At 39.4% G+C, this 16,376-nt stretch overlaps 1 protein-coding gene across 3 annotated transcripts in view; it reads right to left on the reverse strand.

Moving 5' to 3' along the window:
- The window catches only part of RNF141 (ring finger protein 141), a 28,190-nt gene extending 20,565 nt beyond the window's left edge, over positions 1 to 7,625 (reverse strand). For 2 of the 3 annotated variants that reach the window (XM_003919831.4, XM_074401087.1), the window contains exons 1-2: positions 7,530 to 7,625; positions 21 to 212 (exon numbers count right to left, since the gene is read on the reverse strand). In XM_003919831.4, coding sequence (XP_003919880.1) covers positions 21 to 163 — 143 coding nt within the window. In that variant the 5' untranslated portion in view covers positions 164 to 212; positions 7,530 to 7,625. The remainder of the gene's footprint in view (positions 1 to 20; positions 213 to 7,529) is intronic. The other variant, XM_010343138.3, reaches the window with a different exon arrangement.
- Between the last annotated feature and the right edge of the window lie 8,751 nt (positions 7,626 to 16,376).

The raw sequence follows: 16,376 nt of genomic DNA on the forward strand, positions 1-16,376 counted from the left end.
AAAAAAAGAGCAAGCCTTACACATCATTAAGCTCAGCTACTCTCCCAAGAAATTCTTCATAAGTTAAGGAGCCACTCTCTCGAACCAATGTGACATGTTTTGCTACTTTTTCTGGTAACTTGCTAATAACCAACTGTGTCTGATCCGAAATTTGCTGTCCCATGATGAAATGATGTCTTTCAAAATCCAGAAAGTGTTGCTTCACATAGTTTCTGTCAAATATACAGAAAAGTTACTTTTACATATAATACAAAAACAGCAATGTACCCATTCTTCAAAAAAATAAAGAAAAACTAGGAATACCTTTAAGTGAGAGCTGAGTAGACCTACATGAGTCTAAGGTAGAATTTAAACGACTATGGTTTTCAGATTCACATAGCTAAATGAGAAAACAGGATTCACTTACATATCACTGAGGGGGGGGGGTGATGAACCTCTAAATCTTGTAAGTTTACCAAGTCAAAAACTGCTGAAGCTCGCGCACATGCCCACACCCACCCACACCCACACACACACACACACACACAGAGGCATTCAAGTAATTCATTTAAGAGGACGCTTGTCTACCTTATATAATTTTCCTAAGAATATTTCCTGATTGCTTACCACGTCAGACTCCAAACTGTTTTCCATATTTTATGTCAGCTACTTCATACAACAATCCTACAAGGCAGACAATATTATACTCCTACCTATTTTCCACAGACGGGGAAACTGAGCTAGGTGACTTATCTAAAGTTACACAGTTTTAAGTGGTGAAAGTGAACTTGGAATTTGTTTTTCAGATTCTAATACTTACATTCTTATCTACATTGACATACTGGCTCACAATATACTTCTATCAGCTAAAAAAATTTGTTGTTGAATTCCTTTATTTATAGATTTATACCTTAGTTTTAATTTTTAAAAATAAACAGACTTAGAGAAACCTAAGAAAATTAAAATATCATATCTTAACCACCTCACATTTTCTGCTTGGAAAAGACAGCTCTTTTGTTCATTGATTCTTTTTTTTTTTTGACATGGAGTTTTGCTCTTTTTGCCCAGGCTGGAGTGCAATGGTGCCATCTCAGCTCGGCGCCATCTTGGCTCACCACAACCTCCGCCTTCCAGGTTCAAGCGATTCTCTTGCCTCAGCCTCCTGAGTAGCTGAGATTACAGGCATGCGCCACCATGCACAGTTAATTTTGTATTTTCAGTAGAGACAGGGTTTCTCCAAGTTGGTCAGGCTGGTCTCAAACCCCCAACCTCAGGTGATCTTCTCGCCTCAACCTCCCAATGTCTGGGATTATAGGTGTGAGCCACTGTGCCTGGCCTGCTCATTAAGTTTTAGATATCCCCCAAAATATATATCTAATACGTATCAATTTTTTAAATGCCCCCCAAAATCAGCTGCCCCCAATAAATTCTATTTTATTTATCCATCAAAGACTATCATTGTATTTCACCCAAATTAACACCCATATCACATAAAGCAGGTGAAACAGTAATACTCTTATAGGAAGTTTTGGTAGGAAGATTGCTTTATCATTTAATCAAAAATAAAGTTATAATTTAAAAATATGTAACTTTATAAAGTTAATAACTAAAACTATGTAAAATTTGCTTTTGGTATTAAAATTTAATGTACTGTTTTTGAAGTTTATTCCTTTAGTTACCTAAAATAGGAAAAGGACAATTGTAATTAAAGAAAAACGCAGTAATTACTGTTTTGAATCTGAGCCTACTTCGCAATAATAAATATAATACAGAGATAAATGAAAGGAAGTTGTTGAGGAAGATCCAGGCCACTTAAAAAAGAAATCCCTAAAGGCAAATTATATATAAATATAGCCAAGCGGATTTACAGCAATTGTATCCTAAAAGAAATCATTAGAGATCTTAGCTCAGACGAGGACAGGCAACATCAGTGACTTCTGAATTTCAAAGACTAGTAAAATCTCACAGCACCGTGGTGTTGCATACTTCTTTAAATTCTAAGTAAGGACTGTTTCCAAAACTAAAAATTCCCCCAAAAATTAATAAAAAATCTTCAAAAAAAACTTATAACCTGAAAAGTAAGATTATTAGGAAAAAAGTCTTTCCCAAGAAGGGCAGTAACTTCACAATGAGGTATACCACATATACAGCAGGTAAACTACACATTGTCCTTATTTTTCTTGATTTAATCCCAACTTGTAAAAACATCATCAGGAGCCAAGGATTGCAGACTGGTATTAGGGAGACACTGTGTTACAGAAGTTTTTTAAAAATTAAATGCAACAAGTAGCACATGCCTGGCACTTACGTTCTGTAGATAAAACAGTGAACAAAAGAAACATGGCTTTTGCTGCCATGGAGCATCCAATAAGTAAAGAAGAGACAGTAACCACACAAATAAATATAAAATTACAAAATGAGAAGTGATAGGTGAACAAGTACAGGTGCTATGAAAGCCTATAAAAGGGGGACTTGACCTAGTTTTGTGTCAAGGAAGAAGTCTCTGGACAAACAACATTTTACTTGAGGTCAGAACGGTCAGAGTTAGGGATAAAAAAGAGGTAGGGACATGGCAAAAGGAGGACACTCTAGGCAGAGATTAGAAAAAGTGCTCAAGATAGGAAGCAGCATGGTCACTTTGAGGAAATTTTTTAAAAGGCCACAATGACTAAAGCAGAGAGGCAAAGGGAGAGGGAAACTGGCACCAAGAGTTGGGCTGTTTCACATTTTTGTTGATGACCTGAAGACTGTATGCCCACCTAATCTGTGGATGACTAAAACTGGAATATCTAGTGAATAATAGAATCAAGACTAAAACAGACACTGATGTGCTTAAATGAATATTTAACATGACTAAAAGTTAAATCCTGAAGAGCCAACTGCACAAAAACACGTATGTAAGATGTTAACTGACATGTAAGAAAAAACACATATGGAAGATGAAACACATATGGAAGATATGCTCAAAAGCAGTTAAGTTATAAAAGGTCTGGGGTTTTGGTTTTTTTTTTGTTTTTTAAAAAGATGGGCTCTCCCTATGTTGCCCAGGCTGGTCACAAACCGCTGGGCTCAAGCAATCCTCCCACCTTGGCCTCCCAAAGTACTGGGATTACAGGAATAAGCTACCGCACCTGGGCAGGTCTGTGGTTTTTAATCAAAGTAAGAACAACAGTGTAACAGGGACAACAAGTATGCTAAAATAGTCCTAAACTCTTGCTAGACGCAGATGTCTCGAGCAAGCATCCTACTAGTCCACTATGCTCTGCAATGGTTAAGCCACACTGAAAAAAGTCTGTATTCAGCTCTAAGCAGTTGGCTTTAAAGGATACTAATAAATTAAAACATATTCATGGGCCTAGGGAAAAAAAGAGGTTTATTTTAGATAGTCATAGTTTGGCAACAAGGAAGCAACATGGTAAGTTTAAATATTTGAGGAGCCGTCATGTGGAAAAACAAGACTCATTTACAGAGTACAGGATGGCCAGTAAGTATAAATTAGAAAGGCAGACTTCAGTTCAATATGAAAGCATGTCCTACCATCCAGAAGTGGAAATGGCTGTTACATGTGAGCTCCCTCTCACTGGAAGTATGGAAGTGTTTAGGTAAAGACTGGAAGTTCATCTAATAAATGCTTTAGAGATTTTTACCTGGGTGGGAAGTGGAGTAGGTGACCTAGCATTTTATTACCAAAATGAAACTTAACCTTCCTCTAACATTCCTGTACCAATCCAATCAAAATGTAATTAAGATTCTAATCAACCAGACTGAAACTTTAAATAATATCTACATGACTTAGCAAAGAAAAAACTGAACTTTTGAAATATATAGTCTCAATATTTAATATACATACATATGATCATCTAACCAATGTGGTATAGGGGAGATAGAATTTCTCCCCCTCTACTTTCTGAGGGTCTCCAGCTGGGCCTAAGAATTAAACTAACCTAAGACAGATAAACAGGAGAAAAACATACAAATTTTATTTAATAATTTCTATACATAAATAGGCGCCTTCAAGAAAAAGAAGGACTAAAAAAGGTAATTAAGGCCAAAACCTTACATAGTAGATTGGACAAAGGAGAAGTAAACTGTGAAAACATTGCAAGACATAAAGGTTTGGGCTGGGGCAGTTAATCATAGAAAAGTGGCTAGGAAGATAAGGGTTACTTTAAGAAGGCTTATTTGAACAGATTTCTTTCAGCTTTGATTGCTCATCTCTGGTAATGATAATGTCTTCCTCCTGGCACAGGGAGGACAGCTTTCACATGGTTGTTTTATCACCAGCCTTCAGGAAATAAAGAAGGGTCAGAGTGCCCTTCTTACATCTGCTGCTTTTCAATATGCCTTTAACTCAAAATAATTCTTATGCCAAAGTAGCATATTTTGCTACCTTACATACCCACCAAAACCATATTTGAAAAGAAGCATTAGTTGCTTATTATTGAATTATTAATAGAAAATGATCCCCTTTGTTTCGGCATTATTTTCATCAGGTGCCCTAACTTTGAGTAAGGTTTATAATTTGAGGCAGCATATTAACTTGTTATCTTCTAACTGTACTTGGTATCTGGGAAACTTCATTACTAACTCCTTGGATTAAAACACAACACTATCTAGATATAAATATAATATAAATTAACAGTATATTAACTTGTTATCTTGTAACTGTACGTGGTATTTGGGAAACTTTATCACTAACTCCTTGGATTAAAATGCAACACCATCTAGAGACTACCTGAGAGAGTCTGTAAAAGTGGTTCTCAACTTGGTTCAGGAAAGAAGGCCTGAAATTTAGTTTATTTTGAAAACCATAAAATATTGATAAATATTAACACCTGTGACTATATAGGTGTTAAAGTAAGTAAAAGGTATGACTCTGAGATCTACATATAATATAAAAACACAACACAGAGAGCATGTTCACAAAAACAATCTGTTGAGGCCATCCTCTTATCAGTCACCACCACAGCTTTTTAGTGTCCCTCTTCGGTGCCTGCACATATTTCTGTCATAGTTCGGCAGCCGTTAAGTCACTGGGCCATTTCCCTCCATGAGCTTCTTGAGGAGAGCAGCCATGGTCTCTCTTCTGGCAGATACACAAGCCCTCAATAGATGTTTACTGAATAAATGCAGTAAATATCATTGGCAGTTTTTGTTTTTTTATTATTCGCTTAGTATTGTTTTGACTTTTGTTGATCTGGTCAGTCATCTATTAGTACTAGCTTGGAGAGAAGCAGAGGTTAAAGACATATGTGAAAGAAAACGTAAAACTGAAAATTTATCATTAAATTAATGCTTAGGTAAACTGGGAAACATTCACCATTTGATTTTAACAGGATATCTCCCCTTAGGGCATGCAACATAATTTGCAAGCCACTGGCATAGAATTCAACAAAAGACAAATTTCTGGTTAAGATTTCTCAAATAACTAGCAGCTCTCGTATTATTGTGCCACCTATAACACAGTCATTTTCTGCAAGATAAAAATATGCTTTCAAAAAGCATTTGAAGGATTTTCTAAATAAAGAACTGTTACTTTGTAATGCACAAGATCAGGGATTCCAAAAATGCCACATTCTCTAGTGGGTGGTACATACAGTGAATCACTTATTTTTCTAACAAATGAACTGTGGTAGTTCAAACATTCCTTATAAAAATATAAAAATTACATCATTGGTAACTGGCAAAGCAAAAATGAAAAAACTGCTCGAAAACTCCCTAAAAATTTAAACCATAATTCATTCATAAAATAACTAAAGTAAAATGGAAAAAGCTGAAAATGCAACACAATGACTAAATGAAGTACTGTACTGTAGTATTTGAAAAACCTCTGTGAAACCGGTTCTCCAAGTTTTCTATCAACCTCATTTACAAAGATTTAATTGAAATAAACATCAACTATTTTCACTGTCAAGTCAACTTTATCAGTAATAAATACCAAGTACTACTGACCGAGTCCCTAAAGATACTATTTATTACTCATTGTTTACTCTGAAAACAGACATCAACTTTTTTTTAAAGTTAACATAAATACATAGTGAAATAATTAGGCTAGAGTCACTATATATAGAGTCTGGAATGCCTGTTCCAGGATCAAAGATCTTGATCAGAAGATATAAACAGAGAGAGAGTGTTCGCGCGAGAGAAACTACAAAAGGATAAAGTACTGTACTAGGAGATTAAAAATACAGATTTCTAACAGTACCAGTGTGTTTACTAAACACATTTCATATTGGAAAAAACACACTAGTAACAATTCTCTCTGGACCTTCCTTGGTTTTTTTGGGAAGGGAAGGGGAAGGAAAGTGTGTTTGTATTTAGATGTGAGCCAAGAAGGATCAGGCTACACACATCAAATATAAAGTTCACTTACACCAAATGACAAATACTAATTTTTGAAACATACAGTCATATTCTTGAGAAAAGGTTTTAGAAACCGAAGCCAGGCCATGTGAAAGAGAAGGAGAAAAATCCATACTATATTTGAGCTCTGAATTCAGAAAGCATCACTTCTCAGATGGGTGACATCGACGTAGAGGTAACTAACATAGGATACCTGGCCGGTGGCAGCTCATAACCCCAGACAAAATTCTGAATAGACAGGTCATTTTATAGCAAGAAGAATGGGCGGAAGGGAGTGAAAACGAGTAACTTCATGCTGAAGGTGTGAGAACTATAAACAACTGAAAGTGTTCCAGCAGCTTTATATATGCCAGAGGCAACAACTGAATTATCTGGCACCGTTAAACAGGACAGTGTCAGAACACAGAAGGGTACACTACCTATAATAGGGATCAATTTCAATAACAATTGGAAATCCACATTTTGGAACACAAGACAAAATAACGGAAGGAATAATTTCAAAAGCTAACACAGAAGCCGCCTGCTCCTGCTGTGTAATCACTACCTTCTTATTCTTAGCAAGAAAACCTTTTTTTTTTTTTCCCCTCGCAGCGGGGTCTCGAGGTAGCAGCTAGTTTGACGAAGAAAGACCTTTGGGAAGGGCAGCGCCTAAGCCAATTCAGAAATGTGGGACTAAGTAGATCGACGTGGCTATTTCTGAGGTATCGCCCCAGGCAAAAGTCTCTTATTTGGAGTGTCCGGCCCGGCGGGGACCGAGACCGCGGGCTACCCTCGCGCTCGCTTTTGCTACGCCGCCTCCGCCCCTCCTCAAGCGCACCTGGACATTTAACCAACAGCTAAGTCCGCCGGCCGAAAGACTGCGCCGGCGGCAATATTCAAACAACCACTCAGGGACAGACGAGGAAAAACTCTCTCCGGGTCCCTCAGAACCGCCCCCAGGCGGGACAAGCCACCGCCACCCCGGGTAACTGGGACCCGCCGGGCAGGAGACCGGCGTACACAGAAGGGCCTCCCCAGCCGGCCCCACGCCCCAAGCCGAGGCCTGGGGAGGGCGCCGGGGCCGGGCCTCTCTCCCCGCCGAAGCCCGGCTCGGTAGCGGAGACCCAGCCGGGCTTTCTCTTCCGATTCCCAGGGTCCTGGAGCAGCTAGCAGGGGAAACAGCGAAAGCACAGCGCCGCGGAGCTCACCCCAGGTTCAAGGCATCGCGTACCCAGCGACCGCGGCAGCGCCGCCTCGGCCCACAGCTCAGCCCGGCGGGCGTCCGCGACTCGGCCCCGACCCGGTCGCACCTCAGTGACGTAAAGCCCCGCCCCCGGGGCGTTGCCTAGAGACGGCGCCCAACTTTCCCCGCCCCCGCCCCTCCGGACCTGCTCCGCAGCTCCGGAAGACTTTTGAGCCCAGATGGCCATCTGAGAGGAGAGGTGGCTGCGAAGGAGAGTCTCCCCTCGCCAGCTCCCGGTGCAGAGGCTTCATGAAGCGGCCCTGGAAACGGCCTAGCCGACTCCCATCTCTTCTGGTGCCGTCTCCGGAGCGGAAAGTCCAGCGCCCCGCTGGCGACCAAGGTCGCACTGAGAGCCCTGGTTTGGTCAAAAGTTGGGGTCCAAGATATCACTTCCCAGACCTCCAGCCTCCCCACTGATCATAGTTACACAAAGATCATCTAGTTCCATTATCAGGAAATCGGGCCGATTGTGTTCACCTAGCCAAGTTGTGAAGCATGAGAGAATGTATGAAAAGTAATCACACGTTCAAAATACTGAGCTTTGATAAATGATAGATATTATTATGATGAATACATGTGAGTCATATTATTGCTCTTCAGGACGTCTGAATCAGTGATTGTTGTCTGTTGAGCATCTGTTGTGTGCCAAATACTGCACTAGGCATTTTTACAGGCATTGCTCTTAAGTCGTTCTCTCAAAGTTGCCTGCACAATAAACAGCAGAGCAAGGATTTTAACCCAGGGGCGGCTGACACTACTGCCTCTAGGCTTAGCGGTTAAACTGCTTCTTATGCTTCTTAATGTTTGGACACCACTCCTTCACTTGTAGATTTACCCTGTGAAGAACTAATTCTTCCCTCTAAGAGTAATATTCGTTGACCATTTACAATATGTCAAACCCTGTTTTAAGAACTTTAAAGATATTAATTCGTTTAATCCTCTCAGGAATCCTGCGAGTAGGTATTATTAATACCTTCACTTTACAAATGAAGACAAAGGCTTAGAAGAGCCGATTAACTTTTCTAAGGTCAGACAACCGTTAAGAAGCAGAGCCAGATTCAAACCCAAGCAGAGAGAACCCTGAGCTTGCGCTTTTAATTCCTCTTTTAAACTGCCTCAGTAGTATGGTAAGACTTCATTAGGGATAGGTCAATGACTGTTTGTGCACCATTATTTCCCTGACAGCCAGCATGGTAATTGTTCAATATTTGAACATTTGATGAATATTTGAATACTGGAAAAGTGAAAAGCTTAAAAGTGAAGTACAATGATTTAGTAAATTCCAAGAGATATCAAATTAAATTCAACAAGATTCCATAGTTCAGCCTAATGCAGCTCCGGAAGTTAGAAATACTACTCTGTAAAAATGGCCTTCAATTAAACATTGTGTTGGAGGTTCTGGTCGATGAAATAAAACAAGACAAATAAATAAAAGGCATCCAAGTCAGAAAGGAAGTTGTTGCACTGCATTTATTTGTGTAAGAAAATTGTGGAATACTATTTAAAAGCTACTAGAATTAATAAGAATTAATAACTTTACACCTGGCTGGACTGTGACAGTGTCTGGACTTAGCCACAACTATGCTGTGCCCCAGAGCCGGCCCCAGAGCAGGGAGAGGTCAGACAGAGGTAGCAAGCACTTTCAAACTTATGGGGGCAAGGGGCTTCCTAGGCCCCTGGGAGCACAAAGATGCCTAGGTCCACAGCTGTGGCAGCGGCAGCTGTGCCCAGGAGGGCGGGGCTCCCATCCCACCAACTTGGAAGGGAGTGGGGATCCTGCCTGTTTCGGCTCCCATGGTTCTGTGGAGTGTGCAGCCCTGGTTGGGCCTTCCTCACTGCAGCCTGCATCTTCACAGCAGCTGCTCCAGACAGGCTGCCAGCCATCATATATAAAAACTAACTAAAAATGGATCATACATCTAAATGTAAAAGCTAAAATCACAAAACTTCGAGGAGACATCTTAGTGACCTTGGATTTTGCAAAGACTTCTTAAACATGGCACAAAAAGCACAAACTGTAAATGAAAAAAAAAATTGATGAATTGTACTTCATCAAAATTAAATACCTCTGCTTTTTAAGAGACTCTGTTAAGAAAATGAAAAGGTAAGCCACAGACTTGGAGAAATCATTTGCAAAACATGTATTTGATAAAGGACTTCTAACTAGAATACATAAATAACTCTTACAACCTGATAAGAAGACAACCCAACTTTTTTAAATGGGCAAAAAATTTGAATAGACATTTCACCAAAGATTTACAGATGACAAAATAAGCACATGAATTAGCATAATTAATCATTAGGGAAATGCAAATTAGAAAATAAGATTTTACTGTGCACTGTAGCTACTAGAATGGCTAAAATTTGAAAGACAGATCCTATCAAGTGTTGACAAGGATGTGGAACAACTGAGATTCTTCTATACAGCGTGTTGGAAAGGTAAAATAATACAAAAATTTTGGAAAAGAGTTTGGCTATTTCTTAAAAATCTAAATATACACTTACCACATGATCTAACCATTCTACTCCTACGTATTTACCCAAGAGAAATGAAAGCATATGTCTACACAGAGGCAGAATTCTGCTTTAATCAATTCAGAGAAAAGGTTACATTGGTGCATCCCAAGCCATCATTCTGGAAAAGGAGAATAAGGGAAGTTTGGATATTACAACAAAAATAATTATCTTTGACCCCATCCATACTTCATTAATTTCAGCTAATAACCCTCAGTGCAGAGTTCTCTGAGAAAACTCTTTTAAACATATGGCTAAGCCTGGAGAACTAAGTAGGATCCATAAAAAGAAAAATGCAACAGAGGCTATGAGTCCAGCTATCTAATTCCATATGTAGAGTAGAAGTAATGGTAGAAAATGGCTAACCTGCCTCTAGGACACAGACCCTGCCAGAGGCTGAGAGAGGAAGCAGTCGAGTGAGTGCCATGAATGGGTGCTGGGTTTTAAGGTAACTTAGCTACCTTGAAGTTTAAGGATAACCTCACCTATCAGTAAAATGTGTGTGCCTACCAGTAAAAGTCCTGCTCTTTATCAGTAGGCTTAGCAACTCCTCCTCCTATGAGGGTGGAATTGGAAAGGGCACATAAAGAATTGGGAGCAGGGATGGGAGTATTCTCTTGCTTATATTATAGTCTGAAGTGTTCCCCAGTTCTGATTGTCATCACATGACATTTTTCCTTCCTGCAGATGCAGACCACCCAGCTTTCCCACTGACCACTGGATGATTATTACGTCATTTTGATTGAGTATATTAGTGCTTTGGTTTACCTGCCTTGGGGTTTCAGGCTTGGGGCAAGATTCCTTGCAGGCAATGCCTTGTTTCTGAACAAATCAGGATCAGGTTTGCCTCCTGACTCTGCCCAGATACCAGTCAATGCCAAGGGTGAATTGACATAATCTCTGATGCCTACTAATGGTATATGCCTCATCCCACCCTCCTTTCCGGATTTACCACCCAGACATATTTTCCATGCGGGATCTTCAGATTTAAACATCTTCTCCCCATATTTATCCTACATAGAAATTTCTGTTACGTTCTTTAACTTGATAGTACATCTTTGATACATTCTTTTATTAATCTTCTGATGGAGAAAACATGATTTTATGACATTTGGTTATGATACTATAGCTTTATTCAGTTTTGTAACATCGAAGTCATTGTTATTACTATTATCATTTATGATGTTGACTTTGCTGAAATGGTGATCTTTATAGGTAAAAGAATGTGCACTGTTGAGTACTGAATTAGGTCTTTTGGTATTCATGAAGGTTTTATTTTTAATTGATTTTGTCTTTTTTGTTTGTTTGTTTGAGATGGAGTCTTGCTCTGTTGCCCTGGCTGGAGTGCCGTGGCGCAATCTCGGCTCATGACAACCTCCACCTCTGAGTTCAAGGAATTCTCTACCTCAGACTCCCAAGTAGCTGGGATTACAGGTGCCTGCCATCATGCATGGCTAATTTTTTTGTATTTTTAGTAGAGACAGGGTTTTGCCATCTGGACCAGGCTGGTCTTGAACTCCCGACCTTGTGATCCACCCACTTCAGCCTCCCAAAGTGCTGGGATTATAGGCGTGAGCCACCATGCCCTGTCAATTTTGTCCTTTTTTATATCACAAAAATATTTTCAACTTCACTAAAGGCAAAATTCAAACAACAGTGGAGTGGTAAAATAAGTCTGGAAGTTATCAAAAAGGAGTCTTATTTTCAGAAAATTATAGCATTTAGTGCAGAATTTCAGATTGCCAAGAAAGCATCCTAGGCTTCAAAGACTGAAATAGAAATATAGAGACCAAGGAATCAAATTTTTGCCAATACTTCTTAGCTTTGTTATTGCGGAGGGAGCTCAGTTTGTTTTTAATTAATCACAGTTCAAAACACACTGCAGTTTAGGTTCCCTAGTAAGATAAATACCATTTGACTCACAGAAGTGAGTCAAAATTTAAGTGGACAAAAACAGTTAGCTCTGTACAGAATGACCTTAGCACTTAATGCAGATAACTGGATAAAGGTATAACTTGCAACTCATGAAATCTCAATAAATAAATGTATACATGTATTAATTCAACAACATTTACTGAGAGACTACTCAGTAAATGTGCTAGATTTACATATACTATGCAAGTGCTAAAAATGCAAGAAAAAATATGTACACAATTAACATAATACAATGTGGCATATAATAACACAGATAAATAAACAAATTTTAAAAAGAAGGAATGAGAAAAACTCATTAATGTGGTAGGAGGCAGCTTTCTAAAATGGCTCCCAACGATCTTCACATCTTGGTATTCATGCCCTTGTATAATCCACTCCCCTTAAGCATAGCTGGACATAGTGACTTCCTTCTAATGAATAAAATATGGCAAAAATAATTGGATGTCACTTCCAAGATTAGATCTAAAAGATTATGACTTTCATCTTGCTAGCACACTTCCTTTCTGGCTCTTCTTGCTTGTTGCTCTGATGAAGTAAACTGCTATTTTGTGAGCTGTCCCAAAGGAGAGGTCTACTGGGAAAGAACAGAGGGTAGCCTTTGGCCAACTGCAAACAAGGAACTAAATCCTGTCAACAACCATGCAAGTGAAATTGGAAGTGAATTCTAGTCAAGCCCTGAGATGACTAAGCCCTGGCAGACACTTGAATTGCAGCTTTGTGAGTGACCCTGAAGCAGGGGACCCAGGTACCCATGCCTAGTTTCCTGACCCACAACAATGTTAGATAATAAATGCTGTAAAAGTCATGAAGTTTTCATATAATTCATTTTGCAACAATTGATAACTCATAACATTAGGAAGAAAAAGAAGGTAATTAAAATAGAAGGCAGTTGCAACATGAGAAGGCATCATACAGATTAAATTCTAGGATGGTAGATGAACATGTGTAGCCAAAGCATGAAGTATCCTTGCAGGAATTAATAAGGTTTGAGAAGAGGATTCAAAGTCAAATTGTAAAGTGCATTCAGTGTCATTTATATCAGTCAGTGTTCCCTTACAGAAACCCTTCCAACTATTTTAAATTTAAAAAAAAGTTTAAGACAGGATATTAGGTACTTATAAAATCATTGGAAGGCCTGGAGGAATAATTTCTAGTCTCAATCCCAGGAATGCCTATCTCTGAATGGGCCCACTAGGGAAGTTTGTATCTCCTCCATAATAAGAAAAGTAGGGAAGCAGCAGATGTAACTGTAATAGGTCTGTTGCTCGATGTTCATGGCAAGTCAACATGCCAAGACATGGGGATTGCAGCAGAGAAAGAAGTTTAATCATAGGTAAGGCTGCTGAATGAGGAGACAGAAGGAAACTTCAAATCTGTCTCCCGAGGGAATTTGAGGTTTTTAAGGGTTTTGGAATGGGCCAGAGTATGGAGACTGTTGACTGGTCAAAGAGTGCAGGGAAGCATGTGACAGGGAGATAAAGAAATGGTATTCTCTCTCTCTAAAGAAAGGTGGTGGGGGGCAGTGTCAAGAGCTCCTTGAAAAAATGGTTGATTCTAGAACCAGGGCAAGAAAGACACAAAATAAGAGGACACCGGAGCATCTTATAGTGCCAGAAAATAAAGAAGTGCCCAATAAAAACATGAAGAAGGGAGTATGTCAAAGGGATATAGGAGCAAATGGAAAGAGTTCCCAATAGTCAGTCTTGGAAAAAAATTGAGCAACAACATAAATAAAAGAGTATTGTATTATTACCTAAGTAGAAAATATTCTTAAGTCCATAATAATATGAATAACTTATTTAAATAATAAATTAATGATGGGGAATAGATGAATCTCCTGTGTAGGAAAAGCCCAAATAATTTATGTAGACATTTCACTTTTGAGGAAGCAGAGCATAACTCCTTTCTTAGGTATGGGCTATTCACAGTGACATCTTTCCAATACAGTGTAATAGAGAAGAGTAACTTTACAGTGGAGAGGCCTGACAAACACTACCTCAGTCAGGTGCTTAAGGCGAACATCAACAGTGATAGATCATGTTGATATTATGTACCCTTGACATAACATGATGAAAATGGCACTGTATTTCTGTGGTCTTCCTTCCCAAAACATATAGCCCCCATGTAGTCATAAGAAAACATCAGAGAAATCCCAGCTGAGAGATATCCTATATAATACCCAAACAGTACTCCTCAGAACTAACAAAATTATTAGGAACAAGAGAAGTCAGAGAAGCTGTCACAGCCAAGAAGATATATGATGACTAAATGTAATGTTGTGTGCTGAGTGGGACACTGGAACAGTAAAAGGACATTAGGTAGAAACGAAGGAAATAAGAATGAATTATAGTCTTCAGTTAATGATAGCATATCAGCATTGTTCCATTAATTGTTACAAATGCAGCATACTAATATCAGATCTTAATAATAGGGGAAACTGATGTGGGGTGTATGGAAACTCTTTAAACTGTGTTCACAATTTTTTTTTGTAAATTTACTTTGAAATAAGTTTATTTTTAAAAAAGTAAATAGTCTTCTAGATGCTAAAGGAGGAAATCTTAATCCACATCAGCACTGTTTAGAAATTTGGGCATTTCCTGAGGAACATACAGAGAGAAGAGAATTCCTATTTTAGTATTAATGAAAAATGCTTAGATCAAACTTGACCTTATATATGTACTATTACAGGAATGAACCACTACATTTTATTATTTTTAACTAGAAAAACCAACTAACAAATAATTGCTTTTCCTCCAGTTTGGAGGCTATGATATTACAACTTTTAAATATTAATATATTGGTTTTCATCCACTGTTCCTGGCTTGTAACAACCAGAGCCCTTGTTACAATCTTTTGTTACAACATTGGGGTGCTTTAGGACTCAGGAGCAGGTCTCAGAAAACAGAATCTCTTTCTCCGACCTTCTCCTGTCCTCCTTTTACCTGCTCCGAAGCTGGACTCTAATCTGGTTGTGGATCAAAAGACCCTCATTCCAGGCAGGGTCCCGCCCGTTACTCTGGAGGAAGAAAGGCTGCACAGAGCGGCCAAGGGGACCCTGAGCAGGCAGGCCTTGCTGGGCTTCCCAACACAGTCTGTTAGTATGAGGTCATATCCCTTTTGTCCAATCACATTTCTACATAGTTGTCAATCATGACTATGTGAAAAACAAAAAGGAAAGGATTTGGAGAGCTTCCAGATAGCTGAACACATGGAGATTCCCGGAGGATGGCGCCGGTGTGGAATCTCTGTCTCTCCGCCCCTTCCTCCTTACCTGGCCCTATGCATCTGTATCCTTTGTAACATCCTTATAACAGATCTTTAAATGTGTTTCTCTGAGTTATGTGAGCAGCTCCAGCAAATGAATTGAACTCAAAGAGGGGATCATGAGAACCCCAACTTAGAGCGTGTTGTCGGGAGTTCTGGAGGCCCAGACTTGAGATTGGTGTTTGTGGGGTGGGGGGCAGTTTTGGGGACTGAGCCCTCGCTCTGTGGGATCTGATGTTATCTCTAGATAGATAGTGTCAGAATTTAATTACAGGACACCTAGCTGGTGTCTGCTGCTTGGTGTGTGGGGGAAAAAAAAACCCTTACCTTTGGTCATCGAGTTCTTTGCTGATGACTGTTGTGGTAGTATGAGAATAGAGGAAAAACAAGGCCGGGAAGTTTTTCTGAAACAGAGGCTTAAAACATTTTCTTTTTGGTGTGAGTGACCCTCCCATTCCTTAGTAAAAACGTATTTACTTGCATGTTATTATTGTCCTTACAAACTTGTTTTTCCCTAGAGCAATTGATTTTGCTTTACGTACTAGCTGAAGGTCTAAAGGCAATACAATTTAGGATCCTCATCTAGAAATCAATATGAGTCAATTCTGTTCGAACCAAATGATATCTGTGTGCAAGCCCTGTGTGGGGACTCCAGTCATCTGCATTAGTCCAGCTTCCTACTCTTGGAAATCAGCTTGGCTTGATTGGACCTGTATTGGCATGTTAATGTTTGATAGTGGCCTGGTCTTTATAAAAGCATACAATTTTGCAGACGGCTCCTTCTCAGGATAGGGTATCTTTGCTCAAAGGAGTGAATTTATTCTGTGTGAGCCAGGGAGGCAGGCATGAAGAAAGAGCATTCTGGGATGGCAGGGGAGATCCTTTGCACCAGTTGAAAATGTCATCACGTGGCTCTCCACCTGCATCTTTTGAGGACTGGCTGTGGTGGGGTGGACCATAGGTCTGAAGTGGGGAGATCCCTTATATTCTTCCAATTTCTCATCGTTCAGTGGAGAATAAAGAGAATTTAACTAAGAAGGAAATTTCTAGACCAAACTCTAACTTTAGCTATCTGTGATATCGGGCTTCACTTTACTCT

Source organism: Saimiri boliviensis, chromosome 6, assembly GCF_048565385.1.
Source record: "Saimiri boliviensis isolate mSaiBol1 chromosome 6, mSaiBol1.pri, whole genome shotgun sequence".
Classification (NCBI taxonomy): Eukaryota; Metazoa; Chordata; class Mammalia; order Primates; family Cebidae; genus Saimiri; species Saimiri boliviensis.